This window comes from Alternaria dauci, chromosome 7 (assembly GCF_042100115.1).
Source record: "Alternaria dauci strain A2016 chromosome 7, whole genome shotgun sequence".
NCBI classification, from domain to species: domain Eukaryota; kingdom Fungi; phylum Ascomycota; class Dothideomycetes; order Pleosporales; family Pleosporaceae; genus Alternaria; species Alternaria dauci.
This window is the reverse complement of record NC_091278.1, coordinates 874,116-900,772: the sequence shown is the minus strand read 5'-3', so window position 1 is coordinate 900,772 and position 26,657 is coordinate 874,116. Positions and strand designations below refer to the sequence as shown.

The 26,657-nt window shown below is 53.2% G+C and overlaps 8 protein-coding genes across 8 annotated transcripts; 7 read left to right on the top strand and 1 right to left on the bottom strand.

The window, feature by feature from the left end:
• Position 1: 1 nt before the first annotated feature.
• Positions 2–1,977, top strand: ACET3X_007470 (uncharacterized protein; the record flags this gene model as incomplete). Its single annotated transcript, XM_069453619.1, has 4 exons — positions 2–42; positions 104–1,302; positions 1,388–1,671; positions 1,723–1,977. The coding sequence occupies 4 exons, from the start codon at positions 2–4 to the stop codon at positions 1,975–1,977; spliced, it is 1,779 nt and encodes a 592-aa protein (XP_069304633.1).
• Positions 1,978–3,037: 1,060 nt separating this feature from the next.
• On the top strand, positions 3,038–4,154 carry ACET3X_007469 (uncharacterized protein; the record flags this gene model as incomplete). Its single annotated transcript, XM_069453618.1, has 3 exons — positions 3,038–3,507; positions 3,588–3,818; positions 3,896–4,154. The coding sequence occupies 3 exons, from the start codon at positions 3,038–3,040 to the stop codon at positions 4,152–4,154; spliced, it is 960 nt and encodes a 319-aa protein (XP_069304632.1).
• Positions 4,155–5,776: 1,622 nt separating this feature from the next.
• ACET3X_007468 (uncharacterized protein) lies at positions 5,777–11,120 on the top strand (the record flags this gene model as incomplete). The annotated part of the gene is made up of 3 exons (XM_069453617.1): positions 5,777–6,069; positions 6,290–10,818; positions 10,867–11,120. The coding sequence occupies 3 exons, from the start codon at positions 5,777–5,779 to the stop codon at positions 11,118–11,120; spliced, it is 5,076 nt and encodes a 1,691-aa protein (XP_069304631.1).
• A 748-nt stretch (positions 11,121–11,868) lies between these two features.
• Positions 11,869–14,866, top strand: ACET3X_007467 (uncharacterized protein). Its single transcript, XM_069453616.1, has 4 exons — positions 11,869–12,272; positions 12,427–13,500; positions 13,563–13,908; positions 13,962–14,866. The coding sequence occupies exons 1-4, from the start codon at positions 12,164–12,166 to the stop codon at positions 14,779–14,781; spliced, it is 2,349 nt and encodes a 782-aa protein (XP_069304630.1). The 5' UTR covers positions 11,869–12,163; the 3' UTR covers positions 14,782–14,866.
• Positions 14,867–16,700: 1,834 nt separating this feature from the next.
• On the top strand, positions 16,701–17,250 carry ACET3X_007466 (uncharacterized protein; the record flags this gene model as incomplete). Its single annotated transcript, XM_069453615.1, has 2 exons — positions 16,701–17,083; positions 17,145–17,250. The coding sequence occupies 2 exons, from the start codon at positions 16,701–16,703 to the stop codon at positions 17,248–17,250; spliced, it is 489 nt and encodes a 162-aa protein (XP_069304629.1).
• A 986-nt stretch (positions 17,251–18,236) lies between these two features.
• On the bottom strand, positions 18,237–20,255 carry ACET3X_007465 (uncharacterized protein; the record flags this gene model as incomplete). The annotated part of the gene is made up of 2 exons (XM_069453614.1): positions 18,237–19,672; positions 19,901–20,255. The coding sequence occupies 2 exons, from the start codon at positions 20,253–20,255 to the stop codon at positions 18,237–18,239; spliced, it is 1,791 nt and encodes a 596-aa protein (XP_069304628.1).
• A 909-nt stretch (positions 20,256–21,164) lies between these two features.
• ACET3X_007464 (uncharacterized protein) lies at positions 21,165–23,405 on the top strand (the record flags this gene model as incomplete). Its single annotated transcript, XM_069453613.1, has 4 exons — positions 21,165–21,180; positions 21,222–21,394; positions 21,473–23,080; positions 23,136–23,405. The coding sequence occupies 4 exons, from the start codon at positions 21,165–21,167 to the stop codon at positions 23,403–23,405; spliced, it is 2,067 nt and encodes a 688-aa protein (XP_069304627.1).
• Positions 23,406–25,349: 1,944 nt separating this feature from the next.
• Positions 25,350–26,278, top strand: ACET3X_007463 (uncharacterized protein; the record flags this gene model as incomplete). The annotated part of the gene is made up of 2 exons (XM_069453612.1): positions 25,350–25,818; positions 26,058–26,278. The coding sequence occupies 2 exons, from the start codon at positions 25,350–25,352 to the stop codon at positions 26,276–26,278; spliced, it is 690 nt and encodes a 229-aa protein (XP_069304626.1).
• Between the last annotated feature and the right edge of the window lie 379 nt (positions 26,279–26,657).

The window sequence follows — 26,657 nt, the reverse complement described above, 5'->3', positions numbered from 1 at the left end:
AATGTCCACTTCTCGCCCCAAGACGGCGCACCACACGGCTGAGTTGGTCCATTTCCGTCCTCCTCGCAACTAGCTAAGGCTAACGTATGCATCATGTGTGTAGTGCACCGCCTCAGCTTTCTACCTCTGCAATCTTCTGCGTCTTCTCCCTCGCCAATATCGTCGCTGCCGCCTTCTCGCCGATCCAGGACTGCGACGAAGTCTTCAATTACTGGGAACCGAGCCACTACCTCAACCATGGCTATGGTCTCCAGACGTGGGAGTACTCTCCAGACTACGCCATCCGAAGTTGGGCCTACACTGCCATACACTCGCTTGTGATAGGGCTCGCGATGCTGCCTATGCAGACACTAGGCTTGCAAAGATCCAAGGTCTTTGAGTTCTACTTCCTGCGGGCCGTTTTGGCGGTAGTCTGCGCAGCATGCCAGACTCGCATGTACACTGCTATTAGAAAGACATTCGAGGTGCGGGTCGCATCCTTCTTTGCCATGATCATGGTCATGAGTCCGGGCATGTACCATGCTGCCCCTGCATACCTCCCGTCGAGTTTCGCCATGAATTGTGCAATGCTTGGGTTTGCGTCTTTCATGGACTGGTCTGGACGTACCATGAGGACTGCCCAGGGCATCACATGGTTCGCCGTAGGCAGTGCCCTAGGTTGGCCTTTTGCAGGCGCTCTCGCTCTGCCCTTCATTGCGGAAGACGTCATTGCAGGCCTATTCACTGGCACAATTCTAGAGAGCTTGCGACGAGTGCTGCTCCATGGCGCAAGTAGAGCATTTGTCGTTGTACTCTTGCAGACCGTCATCGACTCGCTCTTCTACAGGAAGCTCGTGTGCGTGCCGCTGAACATCGTACTTTACAACGTTTTTAGCGGTGGTAGCAGAGGCCCCGATATCTACGGTGTAGAGCCATGGCACTTCTATGTCCGCAACCTGACCCTGAACTTCAACATTTGGTTCTTTCTCGCGTTGGCTGCTCTACCGTTATTACTCATCCAGTATCTTGTCTTTGACCGGGCTGTTTATCGCAACACGCTCACCAGGTCTATCACTTTTGTCAGTCCATTTTACTTGTGGCTGGCAATGTTCACCATCCAGCCTCACAAAGAAGAGCGATTTATGTATCCTGCATATCCAGCGCTAGCCTGGAACGCAGCCCTCTCCTTACACATTCTGCTGGCCAACTTTGGCTCAATGGACCCACGACGTTTAGTAAGCAAGATACCTCCTATGGTGAAGCTTGTCATTGTCTGTGTACCTGTGCTTCTGTCTTTGAACCTAGGCATCCTCAGGATCAATGGTATGTTATGAGCACCTTTCTCACCAACTACCGCAGCATAAGGATATATCAAACAGTTTGAGACATAGTATTGACCAATCTTTAGGCCACATGTCCGCATACTCGGCGCCACTGAAAGTTTACAAGCCACTGTTCGACCCGGCAGTCGCTCGTCCAGGAGACACGGTGTGCTTAGGCAAGGAGTGGTATCGCTTTCCGTCTTCGTTCAACTTACCTCAGGGAGTTCGTGCCAAATTTATCAAGAGCGAATTCTCCGGCCTTCTACCAGGCGAGTTCAGCGAGGCTGACGCCGCTCTCGGACTATTCCCTGGCACATGGCTGGTGCCGTCTGGTATGAATGACGAAAATCTGGAAGATCCCAGCAAATATGTAGGTCGAACCGGCATGCAAACATCATTTTCACTAACTCTGATAAAACAGACCGACATTGAGCAGTGCGACTTTATCGTTGACTCGCGCTCTGCTGGAGCTCCTCCGACGGCTCTTGAGCCTGATTATGTCTCCAATACAAAAGACTGGAAGGCCCTGAAGTGTCTTCCTTTTCTGGACGCAAGCAAGACACATACTATTAGTCGCATGCTCTGGGTTCCAGATCTAGCCGTGATCCCTGCCAAGTTCCGCCGCCAATGGGGTGATTACTGCCTGTTGCAACGCAGGAGTCAAAAGGGCGCATAACGCAGATGTGGTACTGTGGGTCATCTTCGGCAATGCGTAGTCAAATAGGTACTGTGACACAGAAGAGAAAGAGGGACACCAAGGCAACTGTTCTTCCTGAGCGTCGACGCACCTTGAATTGACCAGACGCATCTGACAGCCGTTGCATTTCATGATCACCTTACCCGCAGAGCACTAGGAAGCTCAGTCTTGTTATCAAGGGTAACGGCCAGCTATGTTCGGTGCTACGCGTCGATAGACACCAGGTCTAACCAAGTGGGGTATTGCTTTCCCCGCCCAGACTAGGAGATAACCATCACTGACGACACATGCACGACAACCCCACATTGTCATGGGTCATTATCGCAGGAATTGATCGGCTTGTATATACTTTGGAACAATAAAAGGAAGCTATTTTACACACCTCGCATGATGTCCGCGGCTACGGGATACGATACTGTGCTGCTTTGGTTTCGCATCAATCCGCATGCTTAACTGTCAACTATATAGTCAACACCCTGTCTTCTCTTTCTACCGGTAGATGAGAATGTTTTGGTAGTATCGTTGCCTAGTATCTGCCATGTTGAACCTGGTCACTCGACTCGAAGAGCACACCGCACGTCTCGCACGTCTCGCACGTGACGCACAACACCACTGCACCTCCATCCAAACCCAACTCAACACTGCACTCAAGGATGCCAACACCCAGCCAAAAGCAGCTCTCTACGCAGTTCTTTTCTTTGTCACATTCACATGGCTTGCCCTAACCCTCACCCGCCTACTTCTTACCCGTCGCCATCCCACCTCCCGACCCACCACCCCGAACCTCGAGAAACGCTCCCCATTCAAAGCCCCAGATAGGCCACCCGGAGGTACGTTTTTAATCCGACCAAGTCCTGTTCCCAGCCCTCCTGCCCCTTGCTTTCTTACCCAAAAACCTAACACCACTCCCCGATCTCTAGTGTGGCACCCATCCCCATTCACCCGCCCCCCAGCATCCCCCTACCCAAACTGGTCCCTCACAACCACAAAACCTCTCCCTTACCGCCCCTTCCGCCACGGCCCCAAATACAACATCACAATGGGTCTACGCAACATGTCCTGGGACGAATGGATCGAACTCGACAACGAATATCTATCGTACCACGCCCTCAAAGCCGCGCGGATCGCTGAGCGAGGCACAAAATGCATAAAGACGGCTCCCGAAGCAATGGACGCAGCGAAGGAATTGTTGGCAGAGTTGGTGAGGTACTTGCCCCAGCGGTATCCGAGTTTGTTCCAGGAGGTGGAGATGGGCAAGGGGAAAGGGATGAAGAATCTAGCGACGGGTGAGGTGTTTGATGGGCAGGGGTGTACGAGGAATGGGGAGAGTGAGGATCCGATGGAGATGTGTGCTCGGATGATTCAGGATGATCTTGCTATTATGATTGAGAAGGGGGATGGGCAGTACTACTTGCTTGCTGGTGCTATCCTGCTAGCAGGATTCTGGAGATTGGAGGATAAGTTTGGGATGCCGCTTTCTGTTATTCATACCAGTGGGGATGTACCGGGGTGAGTCTTTCTCAGTCCCCTTTTTTTTTTACCACTGCTTTTTCTTGGTGGAAGACATTGCTTGCTAACGAATCTCGCAGGTTCAAAGACAAGCTGGAAAAACCAATGACCAATTTCTTTCGCAGAATACAGCCACAGTCCCCTGTTCTGCGGAACAACTACTTCATCCAAGTCGACGATAAACTAGCCTGGAGCGAGAGTATAGGGAGTGAAGACGCGAAAGAAGATGGAGGCATAGGATGGTTCACAGCAGAGAAGAACAAGGCGGTTGAACACCACTGGTTCAGGAGCGAGAGGCAGAGTTTATGGAGGTATGTTACTGACGCCCTACTCCTACCCTACCTGTTGCAGCTCCCATGGATCAAAGCTTCTGACGCTGCTTGCCTAGATTGCCCAAGTCTGGTGGCGTGGTATTTACAATTCGGACTTACTTCCATCCCATCACGGATATTGCGCAGGAACCCTATGTGCCTGGCCGATTAGCCAGCGCAATTCGTTCCTGGGGTGAGGACGTGAGTCGCTACAAGGGCAAGGAGATGTATGGGGACGTATTGTTGGAGTATCTAGACCAGAAGCACGCGGAGCAGGTGAAAGAAGGGCTGGATGTTGAAGGGGAGGAAGCCGTTGCAAGGGGATATCCATTTTGATCAAGGTGTAGATAGGGATGGAGTTATTCAGCAGAGGTATGTTGAAGAACATTCTCGTTCAACCAAGAAATGCCACTGCCTTGGTGCGTGGACTGCATATCGCTCATTTATCGTCCACATCATTTCCAAATCTATATGTATCCTCACAGGTTCACTTAGTGCAGGCCCGTCCCTTTCCAGACGCTAATCGGGCCGGATGTGTGAGGCGAAGTCGGAGTCTGCAAATCGTGCCGAAGATAGAAGCTGTGCTGTGCATCAGGCAGTTCTTCGGTCGGCGGCGCAGTCGGCCATCTCCGTACTTGTCGTTTGAGCACTCTGGCTGGTTTGCCCGGGATGGGTCGGCACGAGCTAGGTGTACCGGCGCGGGTTTTTATGTAGGTGGAATTAGTGTGTAGGCATGTCTGGAATCTTACAGGTGTCAGGCAGAGGTGGCCAGATGCAGGACGATGGGGTGCTACCATGGTTGATGTCGTGCAGTAGCTCGCGGTTTGATGGGCATCCGGGGTGTTGCGCTTGTGGAATTGCTGCCTGACGCAAAGAGCCGTGATGATGTACGCGATTATGCTGGTCGAGTCAGCCTGGAGCGTTGAATGCTCGAAGCAGCGGTCATTAAATTGCAGCAGCCGTTTGTAGAAGGGCAGGCCTGTTTCACAATAGGGCTGTCATGACGTTGCGCAGGGTGGGAAATGAGCCGAGGTGGTGTTTGCGGGATGCCAAAGGGATTGCGATGGAGGGAGACGCTTCTTTAGCGAGATGATGAGGGCGGCCAATGGCTGCTTTGGATCGCGAGGGAGCAAAAGTACCGATGCAGTGGCAGATCACGGCACTGAATGTATGTGTGTTCATCTGGAAACGGCGATATCCTTGTACAGGATGCGAGATGGACGTGTGGTTATTGATTATTGATTGTTGCATGCGTTGTTGTTGTTTAGTTTAGTTTTTTTGCAATCTTGTGCTGTCGCGGCCCTCGGGTATTAGATGGCCGTTGCGCATGCGGCCAGGGTCAAGTGGGAGGAACCATGATCTCGCGCAAGAGTTAGTCGTCGCGGATGAACCTTGGACCTCCCCTCACGTGGGCTGGGGGCTTGTTGCCCGGGTCGCGACGTAATAGTGCAGTAGTGCTGGCTAGATGTTGGGGGTGCAGCGGGTGAATGGCCAACAGAAGCGAGTGGCTGTGAGGCGAAGGCGGACAGTTCGCATGACGGCGAGTGGAAAAAGCAGTTCGCATGTGGGCAGCTGGGCGGGTTCCTGTGCGTGCCAGTGCATGTCAGCATGTGTAGACGACGTGTAAACGGCGATGCAATTCCCTGTTGAGCAGCGCAGGCGGAGCAGCGGAGTGAAGCGAGGACAGATTAGCCCGGCCAGGCCTGGGTCAATGCATAGCGGCGTTCAGCCCGAGCGACACGGGCGCTGACTGGCGAAAGTGCGTCGTCGTCTGGCGCGCCGCTGGGCGATGTGACAGGGCTGCACATGAATCAACTCTAGTCGATTCGCTCTGGTCCTGTCCTGTCTTGTAATTAAGACGTCTGCACAGTCGAGTCGCTGCTGGCCATGCTCCGTCGACGCACTCGCTGACGCCGGCAAACCTCGTCGAATTGCTGCGCGCTGGACTATGGGGGAGGATGATGGCCCTATCGGCAATGCAACAGAATGTCTTGCCTGCGCCGGGCTCCCCTGCCGAAGGGAAACGCGATATTTTGCCCAGTGCGGGTGGTGCAGGTGCAGTTACGGCAAAACGGCGCGCGGACGACACGCGCCGCCTGCGAAGGGTGAAGGACTCGAGGGAGCAACTCAAGAGCAGGACGAGGGCACGCGGCACCAGCAACGCCACCATTGACACGACGACGAGCAACTCGACCTCGGCCGGCCGCAGCTACACCGTGGCGAATGTCCACAACGGCGTCATCTACCTGAGGTACGCACCCGCCTGATATCTCGAGAACGGCCATGGTGTTGCGCCGTGGGACGAGCCTGTCCCAGCAAACACCATGGACGTATGGGGAAGGAGCGATACATGAGCGACACCACACGCAAGGCGCACGCCATGTCTCGCCTCCTCCCTCACCCCTCGTGCCTGATATCCCCCACCACTCGCGTAATTGAAATCCCCCGTGTGCAGAATCTAACACTCGCAGACCTGTGGCCCGTCCTGGCAACCAGCGCGGCCGTCACCCAGATCCCTTCGTCTTTCCGCCCCAGACGCCGCCCGACAGCGCAACCCTCGACAAGCTCCGCCCGACCAGCAATGAATGGGAGCAGAGTCTGTACGGCTCGCGAACACCGCACTCTGAACCTACGCCACCGCTGCCAGAGCTGAACGAGGGCAATGCCTTCCAGCTGCAACCCCAGCCCGATCCCACCACTGGACGACTCGCACACGGGCGCTCGCATTCCTTCTCGACCGTCGACGACCACGCCGCCACGACGCTGAGCCACGAGCCGGGCACCTTCAAAGTCGTGATTGAAAGGCCCTCGCATATGCGCCCCAAGACCGCAGACACGTCGTCATTCCCGCTGTTGCAGGTCCCCATCCCGCATTACCGCTTGGGCACTCCGCGTTTCAGCACACGGGGGACCGTAGACCTGCGCAGTTCAGTCTACACCCGGACCTCAGGCGCCGACGACTTTGCCAATTCGCTCCTGACCCCACAGCGAGGGGCGCGGCAGTCGTTTCTGTCGTCGCGCCCACGTTCAGACGCCTATTCGCCTGTCCCCCACCGCTTTCGCGCCACCATGGACCGCCCGCCTGTGCCCCCCTCTGGTCCCTCTTCAGCTCGTGTCTCGCACATGCCCATCGGCCCCAGACTCTACGATGCCCTTACACTGAACCCCGACGACCGCGCTGTGGTGCGCTTCAACGCCGAGGGTGAGATTCTCGCAGCCACTCCTTCACGACTTGTAGCCCACATCACTTCTCCAAGCTTCCTGGATTACGAACTCCTATCCGACTTCTTTCTGACTTTCCGCGCCTTTCTGTGCACCCGAGACCTCGCCGCATACCTCATCTCTCGACTACGATGGGCCGTTGACCGCCAAGACGACTTCGGCCGTATCGTTCGCGTGCGCACTTTCGTAGCCCTTCGACATTGGATTCTGAACTACTTCGTCGACGATTTCATGCCCTATTACTCTCTACGCACCAACTTCTGCGACCTTGTCAACAGCCTGTACCGCGATCTCCGGGCCCGAGAAGATGGAGGTGGGGGTGACATCAAGATTGTTGGTGAATTGAAAAAGTGCTGGAGGCGGACGTGTGCGCTATACTGGGAGACCGAAGATGTTATCGGCCAAAACTTTGCCGACGACGAGCTGCTTCCAGGCGGATACGATGGCTCACAAGCGGCATATGAGGAGCCCCCTCCGGTTGTCCCAGTACCAAGCACTCCTCCACGAACCAACGTCCGGGACACAAAGGAAACCATTGGTTCCAATCCAAGCGATCATTTCGCCAGTCGGCACATGGACTGGGCGCAAAGAGCACGCCATACGCCTCAAAACTCGATGAGCTCACCCTACATACCATCACAAGAATTCGAAGCCGCGCCCACGCAGGTACCCCTATCGCCCGCTAGCGAGCAGAGCATGCACGTCCTGTCCTGCTCTATACCCATGCGAGGTCTGAACAAACACGACCAGGCGGTCGAGCTTCCCTTATACCCACATCCAGTACCGGTCATCAACCCAGCTCCCACTGGCACTGTTCGCTTGACAGCCAGTCCACAACAGCCAGCATCCATCAAGAACGCTCACCGCCCATCGCATCATCACAAGCGCAGTGGGAGCTTTTCAGATGCTCTGAGGGATAGCAGAGCTCCGCTTTCCATCCCCAAGAATGCACCCGCGGACTATGCCATGTCTGCCGTCATGAATATGCCTGGCACTCTAGTACGCGGTGGACTCTTCCAACCCAGCTCCCCATATTTCGAAGTCAGAGCTATACGTCCTTCGCGCTCTCAGTACCTACAAGAGGTTGAGGATTCCGAAGCCACTGAATTCCAAAGACCAGGACATGCCACTTCGCCAGGGATGAAAAAGATCTTCGGCAGCGTACGTCGCGCGCTAAGTACACGGCAGCAATTGAGCCCAAGCCCCCAAATAGGTAGCGTTAGCCAACAACGCCAGCCGTCGTACATGCGAGCCTCCAACCCAGGCGCATTGTCAACCGTCTCAGTTTCAGGCGGTGTACACAAACGACGTCCTGCTCGACCGACACCGCAGGTGCGCATTGATGTGCTAGCTGCTACGGTAGCGGAGAGTTTTCGAGCTGCAGTCCAGGAGCAGCTCGAAAGCGAAAACCATCAATACCATGGTATCGATCCCCCTGATCTTGGTGGGTTCGAGTTTGAATTCGATAGGCGTGGCACGCCAAACCCGAATGAGCACCACATAGCACCAGATCCTCGCGTACACAGCGCCATTACCAGTGGCAGCAAGTCAATTGTGATTATCGACGATACTGGACCACCGCCGTTACCTGTCATGTCGGATACCCTACCACCCGATCTCGAAAAGGAGGCCACAAAGCTGGACAGCCATCAGCAAGGGGAATCGGTTGACGAACAGTTAGCTGGTGAAGTCGCTCCATCAGTACACAATTCTGATCTCTACGACGACCCGGAGCCTCACTCAGCACCGCCAGAGTATCGCACCTCGCGTATGTCGACTCGACGGCCTCCGACAAGACAAAGAAGATCCATCTCTGCAGGCCCAGAAAGGATGCACTCTTTCCGGCGCCGGGGCTCTGCTAAGACCTCCATGTCTCTCCGTCGACATGCATCCTACAACAGCGTGCTTAGCAGGCGTCAAGGACCTGCCAGTATTGCGACGTTCCAAACCATGTCATCAGAAAACGATCCCTTTTTCCTCGAACGTCAGGCAGCACCTGAAGCTAGCGGGCCTGCCCGCCAGCTGCGTAGACGACCAGGTGGCGACCTCCGCGCTGCTGACAACGTTCATGATCTTGAGACCTTGCAGCGGCCACATTCCACCGGCTCCGTTTCCAACCGCACACACTCAGTGACAAACTCGGTCATCCTGCGGTCTGATCGCTTCATTGAGTCAGAGGCAGACATCAATCGTGCTGTGGAAGGGCCAGCTGAAGCTGAAGTTCCTAAGAAGCCGATTTCATTAGTAGACACACACTCCTCACAGCCAAACCTGAGACCTTCTTTCGAAGCTGAAGTAGCAAAGCTTGCTGCTCTCCCTGACGACACGGATGATGAAGGTGGCGTCGAATCTGCTCTAATGAAACTGGAAGGGCGTTACGAGAAGAAGTCGCCTAGCATCCCCTCCCAACGAACCACTGTTGATTTGGATTATTATCACCCAACTGGAGCTTTTGGGCAAGACACCCGACCTGATACTTACGAGCAGGATATTGAGCAACACGAGCGTCCCGGAACTGACGACGTTTTCCACCGTCCACTGGCTCTTCCAGAAACAGATGGGCAAGGCATATATCGCTTGTCTGCCGAGAACTTCAATCGCCGCGTACCCGCGGTTCAGTCCGTTGGCGAGTCAACCGACTCTTATTCCTCGATACCACTTCTCGATCGGGGCTTGAGCGATATCGTTACCCCCCAGCGAGCGCAAACGCTCGAAACCATGAGATCTTCCGCCAAGCCATCGCCTCTGCACTTTGCCAGCAACTCACCCGAGCCGACTCGCGCCCCAGGGACATCGTCCTCGATGGATTCATCTGTTGATTACGTTGTCGAGACGGACAGCATGAAGCAGATACCGCCTGGTGGAACGTTACCGATGACTTCTTACCCGCGCGAGTCGTTTTTACTTGATGAGGATGAGGATCTGAGCGACACGGGCTCTAAAGATGGTGCAAAGTCGGGTCATACTAGCCATGGGGTAAGAAGCTTCTTCGACGATGAGCCGACAACACCTGAGGCAGACCCTGATAATCTGCCAACGCATCTCTTGCGCCACCCTCCAACACCGCCCCTGACCGGAAACCGCCTGAATGATGCTCTGCCCAGCTCAACAAGCTTTGATAGAGGTCTGCCTACGCCAGGCCTCACCCCGACCGTCTCTCGAGCGAATCCACAGTCGGCCGCACAACCTGGCCATCTTGCTGACTCTCCCGCTGATCTCGAAGGTCCTCAGCAGGACTCATCCTCAACCCAAACCGCGCATTTGCCCTTCATTCTGGCTTACGACTCTGAACTCCTCGCTCAGCAACTTACCATAGTCGAGAAGGACGCACTGGACGAGATCGACTGGAAAGAACTCATCGAGTTACGGTGGAAGCAATCTTCTCCCCAGATCCGCGACTGGGTACAATATCTCAGAACGGAAGAGGCCAGGGGTGTAGACGTTGTCATTGCGCGATTCAATCTTGTCGTTAAATGGGTCGTTTCCGAGGTCCTGCTCACTGAGGACATCCATGAACGTGCGCGATGCATTACCAAGTTTATTCACATTGCAACACATGCGCGACGATACCGCAACTACGCCACTATGTATCAGATCGCGATAGCGCTGATATCGAACGATGTATCAAGTCTCAAGAAGACATGGGCTCTAGTTCCCGCAGCCGAAGTGCTGGTCATGACCGAGCTGGAGGCCCTTGTTCAGCCACTGAAGAACTTCCACAACCTGCGGCTCGAAATGGAGACAGCAACTGTCGACGACGGCTGTATTCCATTTATCGGTGAGCGACATGCTGATATTTATTAATGCAGAAGCTAACAAGTACTAGGCGTTTACACACGCGATCTCATCTACAATGCTCAAAAGCCCGCCTTCGTCGACGCGCCACCAGTCGACGGCGAACGACTGGTAAACTTCGACCGATACCACACGGCCGCCACCATTGTCAAGAACCTACTCCGACTACTCGAAGCCAGCTCCAAATACACCTTCAGCGTCGAGCCACACGTCCTCAGCAAATGTCTCTGGCTAGCTGCGCTTAGTGACGAGGACATCACGCGGCGCAGTCGCCAATGTGAATGATTAGATACCCCGGTACCCCTGCTTTCTCCCTCTACGGCGTTTGAGCGAGCGAGCGAAACCTTCGTTTTGGGCTTTTCTTTGTCTCCTTGCTAATACCCATCATGGCGCACTGGTTCTGTCAGCGCTGCATCAACCCGACACGATATCACGACCCATACCATATCATCCACTTGTTGTTTTGCATATATCAAATCTCTCTGCGACTTCTATATACAACTCTCGTAGCTACTGTCTAAATCCTAGATCTAATCAGCCGGTGTCGATGCGAGGCCATTGCATGGTCTGGATCGTCTGGTACTATAGTAAGATATAAGAATCTGTACGGCAAGGCGTTTAACTTTTACGAAGCTGTTGTATGGATCTCGAGTACACCAAATCGTTAGAAACCATAGCGTAATAGATGTAAATACTGTTCACGTGGTCTTGTTGTACGTTGACCTTGTGATCCCACCTTGAACATGGGCCGTGACAACCGCTAATCTTCTGCCAAATGTGATTACGGCTGTCATTTACTGGTAGGGACTGCCGTCGCGGTAGTGCAAAAGAAGTACCAGCAAAGTGTCTATGCTGAACAAGTCTGCGAGAAGCAGAAGGACATGGGGCGCCTCGCAAATATCTAGCGTCCCGCCTCCCGTGTTGGCAAGGCTGATTCCGCCGTTTAGCCTAGTCCTAGCGACTTGTTCACGCGACGCGAACCCCAGACCCGCATGCGGCTCAGCCTCATGATCGAATGAATCAGCCACAACAACTCCACTCACGCATTACTTTCCTCTCGGCATCCACCATCCCGGTCAGGCCCCATGGCTATTGTATACTACCATGCCCGCCCGCCCTGACCTCGTGTTCGCAATCGCACTCATGTGCTCCTCTTTTTAGTATCACAAGCTGGCTGGACTGTTTGCTGGTCGTACCCCGGTTGTCGTACTCTCAAATTCTCGTTGGTCGTCGTCCTTGACGGATGGTGATCCCTTGAATGCCCTCACTTTTAGCTTACGACATAGCTCCGGAAAGCTTCGAATCCTTGGGCGGATACCTGGTATAGCATGGCTAGTATGAGGATGAGCAACTCGGGTTCCCCGCCGCCGATTACAGTTGAAGATACGGCGACGGGCGCGGGACCGCTGCCGAGTCCTGATATGGACGGTATGGATGGTGAGTAGCCCCCGAGAGGAGGGAAGAAGAAGACAGAGGACATTCGGAAAGAAGAGCAGACTGGCGTGGATCATAAACATTGCCAGGCTGGACGTTGCGCTGGCAAATGCCATGAATGGCTGGTTAGAGGATTCCTAGCTAACGTCTAGAACAGCCCCACGAACATTTTCCACGTCGACACGTCCGTCCCTCGAACGCGAACAAACACAGCCTCGACCGCAGGAACACCACAAGGGTCCCTTTGGCCACCGTCGCAAGCACAGTCCAAGTCTCGAATGGCGCCAACCTTGGACGAAGGACAGCTGGTCGCAAGGGCGCGTGCTGCTCATTGACTATGTCGCGAAGGAACACTCAGCCAAGGGCAGGCGGAAGATCGTGGCACAGGAGTTCTGCGACATTGACAGTTTGCGCCGTTTCTACCGGAAAGAAGAACTCTCGGCGCAAGCAGCATTGCGCGTGATCCACGTGCAGAACGCGAGCTGGGCAACGCGCTACCTCCTCCGCAAGTTCAACATTGACGCCACAGATGACCTGATAGGCACAAGCTTCGGCCGCTGGGCCACCCACGACAAACCTCAACAACGCGGCGGTAAACCTGTTCTCAATGGCCGTACGTTCCGCGCTCAACGCGATCCCTGGCGCGGCATCTCGCGCGCAGCCTTTGGCGTCGACTACCTCAAATCGTACGAAAGAGGCACCTATATCCCGCGCCCAAATAGCAGCAAGTCAATCATGGAGCTCAACCACTACGACGAGTCGGATCAGCCACGGTACGGACACGACGTCTATGTACAACGATTGAACGTATATGTGCAGCTCAGCGACGGCACACCAGGCCAAGCCGTCGACCCCGACATACCAAATCCGTACGATGAGGAAGCTTGGGAAGAGTATATGCGGTTGAAGAAGAGTTACGGCAACGTCGATGCGAATGAACACCAGGAACGCTACATCCCTAAGCTTCGCTCCCTTGACAATGGAAACACGATCATCTTGTTTGAAAACTCGGTGACTGGCTCCGTCAAAGATACCCTTGTAGGTGCCAGACAAGAACTCGAGTCCCGTTGGAGACGTCTCTCCTTTTACCTGCCCAAGGAGGAGAGCGACGAAACGTTGACGGCCGAGTGTATGGATTTCATCCTCCAGGATGTTTTCAAGGCGTTGAGCTATAATTGGCAGAAGTTCCTGGCCGTTTGCGAGACACATGTTGGCATCCTTGAAGACAAGAGTGAGTAGTAGTCTGTCTCCGACCGTCCAAGTAACTTCTTTCCAACTAACTCCCAACTACAGTCTACGAAAATCCCGCCGACGAATCCCGCGCCCCCGAGCTCTGGAAGAACAGTGCACAGTGGCTCAAGATCGAGCGCCTCATTTACATCCACCTCGACGTCATCAAAGAAATGGTCACGCATCTTCATGACCTTGCTGGCGCCGACCCGAAGGAGTCTTCAGACCAACCCTGGTTAGGCTCCGTGCCAGACGAGCTAGAGAAACTCACTGGGCAGTGGGAAAGAGATGTTATTCTGCCTACGACCGCTCTGTCAGACCTCATGTACAAGAGCGTAGGTATCAGGGATGCCCGACACTCTTTGCAACTAGGTCTGAGCATGTGGCGGCTGAGTTGGATCACGTTCATGTACGCAGCCCCTAACCGATCATCCCATCAGCTCCCAAAACTGACAAGATTAGTTTCCTGCCCTTGACCTTCACCGTCGGTTTCTTCGGCATGAACGTATCGACGTTTTCTGAAAACCCACCGCTGAAATGGTGGTTCATTGTTTCCATTCCCGTCCTCGCCGTCGTCCTCATCCTCTGGTATGCCGTCAAACACAATCTCGCTAGCCAACGCCAGAATCCCATGCGCAGAGGTGTCTATGAATCGCTGTACTATGAACTTGCTACTGCGCAACCATCGCTATGGAGCAGAAGCGGTCCGCGCGACGACGTCGTGCCAATCGGGTGGTGGGCCGGCGTCAAATGGCGACTGATCAACCGCTGGTTCGGCGAGGATAAAGTCAAGCTAGGCAAGACTGTAGACGGAGGTGAGGACTTTGGCGTCATTGGCAGAGTCCGAAGGGCGTTGGTCAGGAGGTGGCTGGGTGAGTTGGCGGTTATGCCGCTCCCCCAGCGACCGTTGCCATTGTCGCCGGCTACGAAATCGGAAGATGGGGAACGCTCGAGTAGCAGGACTTCGGTTCGCAGCGAAGTGCAGTCTTGCTCTATTCAGCCGTTTGAGCCAAAGGATGGGGGTGCTGTCGCGGAGCTGGCGAGGATTGCGACGCCGATTGCGCTGGCGGATGCGGATCCGACGGCTGCTAGTCGGCTGCAGAGGGGGAGGATGGGAGAGAGGATGGGTAGCTTGAGTCCGCAGGGGAGGAGGGGGAGTGCGGCGAGTAGTGATGGGGCTGGGGTGATGGTTGAAGAGAAGGGTGACAGTGCGGATGAGCGCGAGCCTAGGATGCGTGAGAGACGAGTTGGGAGAGAGAGGTCATTAGATGTACCGAGATGAGATGGGGACTTGGATAGACAAGCTGTCTTGTTAGTGTTAGAAATTGAGGAGATTGTGGTTCATGAATTACATGGCGAGACTGTCGCATCGTTTTGGTAGATGGCATGCGCCCGAACCTCAAAGATTTGATCATGCAAAGACATACTACGCAACTGACTTATAGTCAAAGCTAGGACAGGCTCGACATATAAATATTCCTCCTCGTTACGCTCTTTCTCTTTCTTCCTTTACTTGCAAAATCCATTACAAAATCAAAATGAACTTGAGGCAAACGCATGGACTTGCGTCTTCTTTCTCAAAAAGAAATCACAAAACTTCATGTGCTGCGTCCTGTATTCCTCCGAAATTGTACACCGCAACACGAAATGGCCGTTTCTCTCTGCTGTCTCTGAGTTTGAAAACAGGGACAACACAGGCGATGAGCCAACCCGAGTTGCTCTTTTCGGTTTCAAAAAACAGAAGGATAATGGGGCATGGGTGGTTCTGGTCTGGAAAAAAGATACCTCTACATTCATGAAAGAGAACGCGAATGTCCCAGTTTGGAAAGATCTACATACCATCTTCACTTCACTTGTATCGACTCTAGCTCAGCGCCTGCCGAGTATATAAAATGTGCTGGCTGCGCCTGGTGTCTTTTCTTCTATACACCCACGTCGTTCGGTATGACTCCAAAAATCTGACTGGCTTGCTCCATGGCTGCGCCGTCTCCTCGTTCCTCTAAAAAAAAACGAAGTCCACAAAGCATGTGCAGCCTTGTCTTCTTTTCAAAAAAATTTCTGCTACGATGGATGTCGTGCGTCCTCTGTCTTTGGAAGCGAATATATCTGGAACATGGCTATTCTTCCGCTGCCTTCGGAACTAGACGTCCATGAATCGAATGTATGAGTCAAATACGATGGTAATCGCCTCCTCAAAAAACCGATAATGACACCTATGATTTGTCTCGGGCTTCCCTTGCTGGTTACGATCAGAGAAAGGAGTGCTGCACTAGGACACGGGCTAAAGAACTAAATGAGTGTGTTGTACTCTCCCTGTCTCCAGGAAAAGAACTGATACAATCAGACCTATGTCCTGTGCTCTGGTTCCTTCCTCTGAAAGGTGCAACGGAGTAGTGGTGGCTAGTTTCAAAAAATGTGTCGAAACAACAATCGTGTTAGCAACCTACGACGTTGTGTTTTGATGGAAACGAGATGATAAAGCTTGGAAGTTTCCACCTTAGGCAAATCCGATCCAAGTGAGAAATGCCCAGGAGTGATGTTACTTCCGACAGGTGGCGACGGTAACAGCAGGGACAAACTAAGCTGCTGCTTGGTCTGGAAATGACGTTCACCTGCATGGTCACCAACTAGAGGAAATACGAGTCCCTTAGCGTCTTGACTGCAGACAACCAGGCAAGTGGGTGGCCAAATGAGTGGCGGTGAAATTTCCTACACAGCAAGTTCATGGACACACTGCTTGTGTGTAAGACAGGCTCAATGCGCTCTGAAAATGGTGAGACTACCCGCTGTTCGCATCGTGGGAGAGGCGTAGACGTTATATCCAAATATAGCGACATGTGGGCCGTGAAGCTTGAATTGCAGTTAGTGTCCGGGACAACCTAGTCTTCACATTAGGTTGCTTACCGCAAAGGGCTATCTCGGTTGGTGATCTCGGCCGGTTGATGACGTGCAAGTGCCCGAACTAGTAAACCTTCACGCACCCTACGGCTATTACCGTATGACGATTTGATTAATCGGCACGACTATACACTGTTTGAGTGAGTAATCTCGTATTGGCACAATTGTTCATTATATATAAGGTTTCTTCGTCTTTGCAATCCATTTCCTGTATCTTCACACGCCCAATCTACACGTTTTGCTACACCTACTCCTACATATCAAAGTTTCAATACTACCATCCACCAAAGCTTCAACCTCAAAATGGTCTCCATCACCGCTCTCGCTCTCCTGGCAACTTCCGCCATTGCCGGTCCTGTCGCTCGCCACACCGCAATCCCCGAGAACTGGAACTGGCAGGTTGAGAACTGGGAGGCTGGCTGCAGTCGGTCCGGCTGTTATTACGGCTTCAACGTCACCATCCCGACCATCGAAGGAAAGATCGCAGGCGTAAAGGCGTCCTGCGTCGGCTACGAGCATGGATACGACAACAGCTTCACCATCCCTTCAACATACGAGGCATGTGAATTGCTCGAGGGCGTCAACAACGGTGTTGCGGCTAGGTTCTCTTTGAGGGTAAAGGACGGCCAAGGACTGGGACCCAGGGAGATCGATATCAGCTTCTTATGGGCTGGATTTGAGGACCGGTAAGCTACTGTGACTCTTGGCGAGGGTGATCCAAGAACGTACGCTAACTTGACTTGACAGCCCTGCCTACAACTTCTCTGGCACTCATGAGGCCAGGTACAACCAGTTTGTAGCACCCCATCTCAACTTCACCGTAACTCCTACAAAGGTGTTTGGTGTCGCATAAGCGGCGGTCAAATTTTCTTCGATACATAATGATGGCGAAGTCATAAAGGCATCATTCTCCTTTCGCCACATCCGGCCGAATAGATACCACAAAGAATAATTTTAATGATCAAAACGATCACTGTTATACAATGCTTCATTTAAAAAGATAGTGCTGTGCTGTGTTGACCATAATCGATTATCCCTAGCTCTTTTCCAGAACGGATCGACCGTGCTCCTCGGAGCTCGATCAGCGACTGGTGAAGGTCTATCAGATGTGGCGGAAGCAGCTCAACGCTACTCAAGTGAAATTATAGGGATAACAGTATGCTGCTACAGAGGTAGTAGGAGAGTAGTGTCGTCATGGAGAGAAAGAAGCTACAAAGAGGGGTGCTCAAGGAAGATTATCATGAGGTAGAATCGTTAGTCGTTCAACTTGCCTTGTGGACATCTGATAGAGTCTGATGTCAGCAGGTCTCACTATACCTGAGCAGAATAACACAGACTTTTTACATTTGCGGACTTACCTTCTATGTGGTTTAATAGCTTTATCTCACTGATCTCTTGCACTTTACAAATAGTGCATCACTCCCCTGCCTCGGCCGAAGCCACGGATTCATCTTGGCACAAAGCCACACGTCTCGGTTATCGTACGATACAACTATACGAGCTGTCAGTCAATGCGACGTTAGATTACCGGGTCTTGCTTGCTAGGTTGATATTGGTATGCGTACTGTTATTCATGGGGGTATATTGTACGCTACGCTCCTACACTACAAGAAATCTGTAGATATGTTACAAAAGGGGGTGACTAGCTCGCTGAGTGTGTTTACAAAGTTGGGGAAAAGAGATGTGATGGATCCCACGGAATACTTCCTGCCATCAAGAGAAAAGATCGTGGGACAACGCCCATGTTTTGTTCATTAAGTCTTTTCGCGTCATGTGTGCTCTAGAGCAGCAACCTACGTGAAAAAAAATCCTTCGTGCTGACATTATCTGTCGTCGTCGTCATCTCCTACCGTTCGGTCCCCATGGTGGCTGTTTTGTACTGTCCCTCGGGAACAAGCCATAGTTGTTCACGTCTGTCGCGGTATTGCCCCAGTTGCCAACGCTGCTCGTTCGTTTACTTCGTGTGGGTTGCCGAGTAATATTTCCGTTTACATCTTTCCTGTTGAAAATGCTTCCAAAGCCAAGAACCTCTGGTCGGTCAAGGTCGAAGGGATCCGACTGCCGGACTGTTCGACCAGTTGGTGCTGGAGTGAAGAAGTTGGTACCAGGTCTGCTCGGTCCTGGTTCCCCAAAAAAGATATCAGAGTCACGCGAAGCAAAGGTTGACGTCGCATCTACGGTCGATAGCGCATTGAAGCCCGGTAATGCCGTCGACGAACGACGGGTGTGGCTCGGCAAGACAGCTTGGGTGGGAACAGGCGGTACATAAGGTGGGTCTCGGAAAGGGTTGTCTGCTGTGTAGAACGACGAAGGAGGGTGTGAGCTTAACGCGGATAGCGAACTCATCGTACGCTGATGATGGTGAGCAGGTGCGTGAGCCCATGCTGGCGCAGCTCCAGGTGGATCCAGAGCAGACGCAAATGGATCTCGTGGCGCGGCGTCTGCAGTCGCTGCAGGAACTTGGGGTGTGATAGGTGCGCTTCGAGGGTCAGGGTTGAGGAGCAACAGCCTGTTTTGCGGCTCGGGATCAGAAAATGGATTTGGCGAACCCGTGTGTTCGATGATGCCTGGGAACCGGTAATTGGACGATATGCTGCTTGGCTTTTTGCGAAGCAGATTCCTCTCACTCTTCTTACTTGATCTGCTGCTGTTGGAGCCTGCACGCTTAACTCCAAAGAAACCTTGCGGCTCGCTGATCGATCGGCCTCTGCCATGAGAGTCTCTCGAGTACACTGAACCAGCACTGGCCTGCGCAGCATGGCGTTGGTAGGGGTTGCTTATCGGACCAGCCTCGCTTCCTTTTATCCTCGCAACGAATGCTCCCACCCCGCTGGGTATCGTCTTCAGCCTAGTTAGGAAGCTTGGACCCGGTTCTTTCTTCTCGTTCCATCGTACTGGTTGCGACTTCCGTTTCCGTAGACAGAAGAAGAGCAGTATGCTGATGATAGCCAGTGCAGCGATGCCACCAAAGACTCCTCCAATAATGCCTCCTATATTTCCACTATTCGCAAAGGTCAGGGGACCATCGTCGCCGCCAGTGGACCCCTCCGGAGCAATTATACCAGCCGACCCTCCAGTCGGGGTGGAGTCTACTAATGAAGTAGTCGGTTGTGGCCGTGCTTGGGCAGGCGAATCTGTCACGATGGATGGTTCTGCTCTTGTATCGGTCTCGATCGGCAGTTGAGGACTCGTGTCCAGAGTAGGACCGTTGGATACAGCCGGGGCTGTGAAGCGGGCCGGCACGCGCGAAGAGACGACGAGTGACGTTGGAACAGCTAATTGTTCTGTGTCAGAGTTTGTTGATACGGAGGTCAGAGGCAGAGCTGAAGGCACCGCGGCAACTGGCGAGGGCAGAGACAGAGTGACCACAGCGACTGGAGAAGACACTTCCAACGGCACTTGAGTCTCTGGTGGCCGCTGGGCAGCTGCCGTTGCGCGTTCTGACGACGAGAGGGCCAGCGGTGTTACCCGCTCGGAAGATGTAGGGGCCGTGCTGCTCGTACCTATCGCGGACGTTGCTGCTACTTCTGTTGTAGATGTTGTGGGCACTACAGACGGCTGCTGTGCTGGCTGGTCGACTGGCGTAGTTGTCGAGGCCGGTGCCGTCGAAGAGGGAGACGGTGGGGGTGGTGGTGGTGGCGGCGGCGGCGGCGGAGGAAGCGGAGGAAGCGGAGAAGATGCTAGGGCGGTGCTGGTCTGTATTTGCGATGTCTCCTCAGCGGCCGTAGACGTAGTGACATTGGGAGGGTTGACGGCAGATGTCTCTGTTGTTTGGGAGGTTGTGAGGGCCGTTCGGGCTCGTGAACGAGTACATCGTCTCCCGCTTACGGTCGTAATCGACTGTTGAGGAGTGGCCATGCGAGCAATAGCTCATGGAAAGAAACGCCGACAAGGGCTCAGGAAGAGAGACGAAGAGAAAGGGTACAAAGCGCCGCGGACGCTTTGTGCATATTAACTTGGGAAATTGGGGTTTACCGCTACGTGATGCTGAATGAGTGATTAACGACGAGAGATGTTAGTAGGCGTTCGAAGAACGGCCGGGTCATAGTCAACCGTTGGCACAGTAGGTTGCGCTTGTATCCGTCTGAAACGCGGGCGGCTTCACATCGCGCTTCGGACAATGCACATGAAGCGCGCTGAGCCTCGCACAGTTGAGCGGCAACGGTATGGCCGTCTCAGCCGACTGCCGTGCCGCCCGACAAAGCACTCTGGTAGCCATTCTTGCGGACGCGATGACATATGTGACGATGCGCGAAGGGATGCAAAAGAAGTGTCATGTTGGAGGCTTCTGGTGTTGCGACAGCTGGCGGACGGGACGTCTATGAGCACGTGACCCAACACCAAAAGCAACTCGAAGATGGAAAATACTTCTATTCGACCTCTTACCTGGATAGTCTCTTTGGAAGCATCTTCCTGGTCATCTTGCGATTCATTCAGTCTGAGTGACAACAATTGACAGCCGTATGCGCCATAACGCATGAACGAGCTCCTGGGGTCTCGGCAGCCACGCTGGGCGTGACTTGTGGCGGGATGCTATCACCATCTTCATTTTGGCTCTTCTAGAGTTGGATGTCATGCATCTACGTTGTGTGCGTGCGGAGGGTTTGGAGGAAGAGCTTGTGTTGGGTGGGTGTGGAGACGTTGTGCCGGGTGCGGTGCGCACGTCCAGTGTTTGAGGATCCGCTGGCCTCGCTCGACATTGACATCCCATCGCCGATGCCAACACGTCCCTAAGAATCACTGCCCTCGTATCACGATCCTGTGATCATGTTCAGCTTCAGTGGTAAGTAACTTGCTCGTTGATTCCTCACTTGGTTCATCAAGGCGATGTGGCCGTCGCATACAGGGGCCGTACCTGCCCGCTCTTAGTGGACCTCACGACAACAACAGTATCATTGACGGGCGCCATTCATCATGGCAATTGGGGTGGTTTCCACTTTCGTATATTTCTTTACCCTGTTGGGCTGCTCGTTGCGGACGCTACTTGGGATGCTTCTGTCTGTCAAGCGGATGTATATCCCACACATGTTTCGTCTGAGGCGTGCGCCGCACGTGCAATATTGTTGCTGATATAGGACATCTTGTTCATAGGCAACCTACTTGCGGGGCAACATGATACACAGAAACAGAGGTCGCCGCCTTCGAAACCGACTCCCGTCAAGTTTCCTTCCCTTGAGCCGCCCGAGCCGTCGATAAACGCGCCGCCAGCTGCCTGGACCCAACCGGGAGCCAAGATCTCACAACACCTCCTGCGACTGAAGAAGCCGTCCGATGTCAGCGAAGACACCTTGGCATTGCTCAACGTCACGTTTCAACCCCAATGTAGCCTAGAAACATTACTATCATCCTCGTCAAACAACGCAGGGACGTTCTTACCCCCAAGCTCTTGGGTGAATTCGCCTGGAGAACAAGAGACCGCACCAGATCCAGGATCCACGGCCAAACTTTTGAGCAATGGTAGAAGGTTGCCTGATCAGAGAGAGTTTCATGTACGCGCGAGAGAACTTCTCTTCAACAACGCCGACGCTTTCTCGACGCTCACGCGTAAGAGTAATGGAAACCAAACGCCACTTCGATTGGCTCATTTTCGAAAGTTCTGGGAAGGTCTCGACAATCTAGCTTATTACTGGGATACGTCTCTGGACGAGTATCTTCCACCAGTACAAGAAGCTAGCGATAGTAGTGGAGAGACACCAGTCTCAGATTCCCTGCAACAATCCACAAATGCCGAGGGCCGGGAAACCAAACGCGAAACAGACTCGGATCGGGCGTCCACAACGAGGCTCGGGCCTTGCACACCTGGAGACGAGGAGCCTCGCAAGAAGGCCAAGGTAGAAAACACTGAAAGCGAAACACGACCAGCCCAGGCCCAGAGCACTAATGGCTCCAGCAAAGCATCAGGGAGTGCACCAGTGTCTTCAGCGTCTCCCAACCGTGTACTCCCAGCTCGGGCTGCACCACCCAAGACCCCGTGGGCGGCGAACATGGAGTCTCAGAGCAAGACGGTTGACCTCTCGAACGGCTCTTACCGAGGATACCGTATTGGGAATGGTGTCGAGATGCCTGATCAGTACCGCATTGACTGCGTGCGTAGTTTCTTGGAACCTATTGCATGGACGTTTGGTGTGACACTCTCACCCCACCGCCGTCCTCCTGTCCTTACAATCGAGCACATTCGTTTTCCGGTTCGTATGAGTTCTGTAGCTTGGCAGGCACCCCAGGATAGGGCCAAGGCCAGGCATGGATATATGGAAGGTCCAGTATTGGGTGTACAGTGCAGGGCAGACACTGGCTTTGGTTTGACAGGCAACCTACAAAAGCAGTCAACTCTTGACGCTGTGCGTGAGTTAGGCGGATTGCTGTTACTGGCACAGGAGAGGGCCAGAGAGGGAAGATCTGAGCGCAGAGGTGGCGATGGCAAATGGTGGACAACAAAAGAACGCTGGGGTGGAGGACCTGGTGGCGAAGTTGGCGAGACAATCGGTGCCACCGAACTGCTGTCCAAAGACGCAGTTTCTAAGCCTGAAGAAAAGCCCACTGAACGGAATCGTGACGGGTCCAAAGCTCGTCGCAAGCCATCACCAGCAGAGATCTGGAAAATGCTGCGACCTGGAAACCCGTTGTGGGATCCGAAAGTGACCTACAAGGCCATTGGTAAAGACAAAAGCGTTGAGTGGGACGATGTAGGGCTCTGTACAACAGCTCTAGGAAGCTGCATCCGCTGATCCGCCGTTTTAGGTTTTTATGGTTTCGTCGTTGAATCACCACATCAGCATCTTGAAACTACGCATACATCCGGCTTATCTCGAGTACATCACCGAAGGTAAACTCCCCGACGAGGCGCCATCAGACTCCGACTGGTGCTCGCCAAAGCTGCAGAGAACGAGATGGTTTGACCTATTCAATGCCGATGATCGCACCGAAGCGATGAGAGGTATCTGGGGCGTCATGTCCTATCTTATGCGTGCAGACACGAACGATCACGATGGTACTGCTACAAACCAGTGATCACTGGCCGTCGTTGGCCTGCCTCTTCTTACACGAATAGAATGGCTAATGAGGGACGGTCTGGATTCGTGAATATGGAACCCAAAAGTGAATACCGAAGATTCGTCATTTTGAAAGACCGGAGACGCTCGGGGCGCCAAAGATGTTGTACAAATTCTCAATCTGTTGGCAGTCTCGGTCGTTTCCAAAAAGCACCCGTATCCGGTTTCCGGTTCTTCAAGTCATCTACATGAGACACTGAGCTAGATCTGCGAAGGCCAAATTCTTCCGTGTCACGATCAATCCACAGATGAATCTTCGTTGCGCTTGCTTCGCGATCGATACTAATCTGGAGAAGGCAGCTTTGCCTGTGATCGTGCAGAAAAGTTCTCATCAGGGTAAGTTGTTGCTTTAATGTACCCAAAGCCGCATAGCAAGACGCACAAAAATACTGCGCGACGATGTAGGCATTGTTTTCTCAAGGTTGCGTTTAGCCAATCAATTCAAGAATCCTAAAGCACAGCCGGCCGAAACGGCAAAGCTAATGCAACAGGGCCACAACGTGACTGGCGCATTGCGCTTCGTCCACAACTACACGCACACCTGTATCGTCGTTGCTCAACGCTTGTTGTTTGGACGACCGATGGCGCAATATTCTACCGGTAGTGCGACTGTGTCACTAAGAATATCGACATTCTTCCGCCAACACCCTTGACTAAGCTCCGCCTCGTTCGGTAGAACTGTGGCGCTTTTAGCCAGTCTGTACCCAAGGGGCGCCTGACGCAACGACGTAAGGCGCCTGTCAGACTATTGATACATTTTGACGCTTCATGGTAGCTGGAACACTGGTCGGCAGCACAAGGTCAACGACCATCAATCGATGTATAGTCACTACCCTGGACCCACTCATTCCTGAAAGCACCTCTATGGTCCCCAATAAGCGCTCACAGGCTTAAGCTGTTCCACCAAATCGGCGTCTCTTTCTAGATAGAGCGCGTACCAGCGACGAGCAGGTGATGAAGCTTCCTCAATCACACGCTTACGACCACTTATCGTTACTAGTAGGTTTGCACAAACACTGAAAGTCACCAGTGATAACTGAACATCTCAACATATCAATCTATCACATCTGCTTCCAGTCAAGTTGGACCGCGCGCTATGTTGACCCCGGTTCCTGGTTCAACGCGGCCGCACACATGGTGCGAATCTCAGGTGTTGATCCGCAAACCGGGTTTGCAGGCAATTCAAAAGTACCTATGTACCTAAGTACCCTACAGGAGCAGCAAACCTCCAGGGTCGGGTCGCTTCTCACATAATCTTCACGATGCATAATATGGCTGAATCACCAGCTCAAGCCGTCGGAAGCAACAGCGCAATCAGCAAACATATGGCGTTGAAGAGGATATTGAGACGAGTGGTCACGATACGAGCTGGGTGGGAATGGCGCTCCGTAGTCAGGAACGCTCCAATGATCGATCAACCCTCCTAGGGACGCCTCCGCCTGGCAAGAGTAACAGTGGCTTGAAAGCCTACGACGATGAGCGAGACAGAGCGGTCAGCAGTTCACCTCGCCTGAGCACGCCCTTGCCCTTCTCCTTCTGCACTGCATCGATGCCCGGCCTTGTATGCGCCCCCAAATCTATATAAGCCCGCTTGCATGACTTGGATAGACGGCATCGAAATCGATAAACTTCACTTGCTTACTACTGTTTACCTATCTCAACTCAGCCCCAAAGTCAGCACGCCTTGTTGCATCTCTCTACCCCTGCAGAAAGGATCGGTCTCCGTCCTGTCCATCTTGCTCCACCTGCCGACATCGCCTCCTGGTGTTCAGTTGATGGTATATAAGAGCATATGCCCATCGTCTAAACATCTCGACATCTCAACATCCCAATCATCCATCTCTCCAACACACTACACTTCCTACCCTCTCCCGTGATCACACACATTTCCACCGTCGCCATCATGTTCACCACCGCCATCCTCCTCCTCACTTCCCTCCTCCCCATCCTCATCACTGCCACCGATATGCCCAAGTCCCGCACCGTCAACCCCGAGCTCAACGCCGCCCTCCGCATGGCAGCCACCAACTTTGACCGACAAGTCCTCCTCCCTGCAGACACAGACTGGTACTACGACTTCGACTCGAACCCAAACTACGACTCACCCAACGGCGCCGTCATCAACGCCGACGCCGCCAGTTTCCCTGCTCTTACTGGCATGGGATCTAGCATTGCCCTGCTCAAGCTAGCTCCCTGTGGCATGCTGCCACCGCATCTGCACCCCAGAGCTACCAACTTGGTCACTGCGATCACGGGCAACACAACGAGTTGGATGATTGGCGAAAACGGTGTCAAGACCAGGAAGGTTGACTTGATCCCCATGCGTGTCACCATCTTCCCCCAAGGAAGTCTGCACACGATGCAGAACAATGGTACGTTTGATCCCTTTTTCTCTTTTTCCCCAACTTATCTATCACCCAATCCGGAATGCGGCCCTCAGCCTCCAAGATATACCCGTCTTTTTACCCGGTTCCTGATCACACACACACAACACACACACACACACACACACACACACACACACACACACACACACACACACACACACACACACACACACACAACACACACACACCCTCGTATACCACACTCTAACTAACCACACTTACAGATTGCGAGCCCGCTCTCCTCATCAGCGCACTCAACAGTGACGATAGCGGTACCCTCAACATCCTCCCTAGCCTCTGGACCGTCCCGCAAGATGTCATCAGCGCCGGTTTCGGCGATGCGTCTCTCAATACCGAAAACCTGGGCCAGACAATTCCCGCTGTGGGTACCGGAGCTATTATTGGGAGTGCAGAGTGCAAGATGAGGTGTGGTATCCAGACCTAGGGCAGTCGGTCGAGTTGGTGGAGTCTAGGGCTGTGCAGCTACTATCGCCTGCTGCAGTAGCGCGCGTGGCGCAGACGTTTACAACGGGTTTCTTGCTTTTTTCTTTTCCTTGTCTTCTGTTCTTGGTTCTGTTGCTGTACTTCTGATAATAGTTTCGCATTGGCTTCGCCCTTTGTGTTTGCATGCTGTGGTTTTTGCAGAATCGGTATCCTGGTTTTTACTGCTTTCTTGATTTGAACATCAAACACGATGTTATGATACATGCATACATAGATATGGCAAAAAAGAATAACAATAAAAGCTGATTGATTTTGCTTCCCAGCGAACTTCGTCTATCTTTTGTTTGCTGAATCTCGCATCGATCGTGCATCCAATGTGT

Bases quoted from the DNA above. Each gene is read 5' to 3' on its own strand.
- ACET3X_007467 (XM_069453616.1), top strand. From the start codon at position 12,164: ATGGCTAGTATGAGGATGAGCAACTCGGGTTCCCCGCCGCCGATTACA. The intron at 12,273-12,426 runs GTGAGTAGCCCC...CGTCTAGAACAG, and splicing joins TGATATGGACGGTATGGATG to CCCCACGAACATTTTCCACG. The intron at 13,909-13,961 runs GTACGCAGCCCC...TGACAAGATTAG, and splicing joins CTGAGTTGGATCACGTTCAT to TTTCCTGCCCTTGACCTTCA.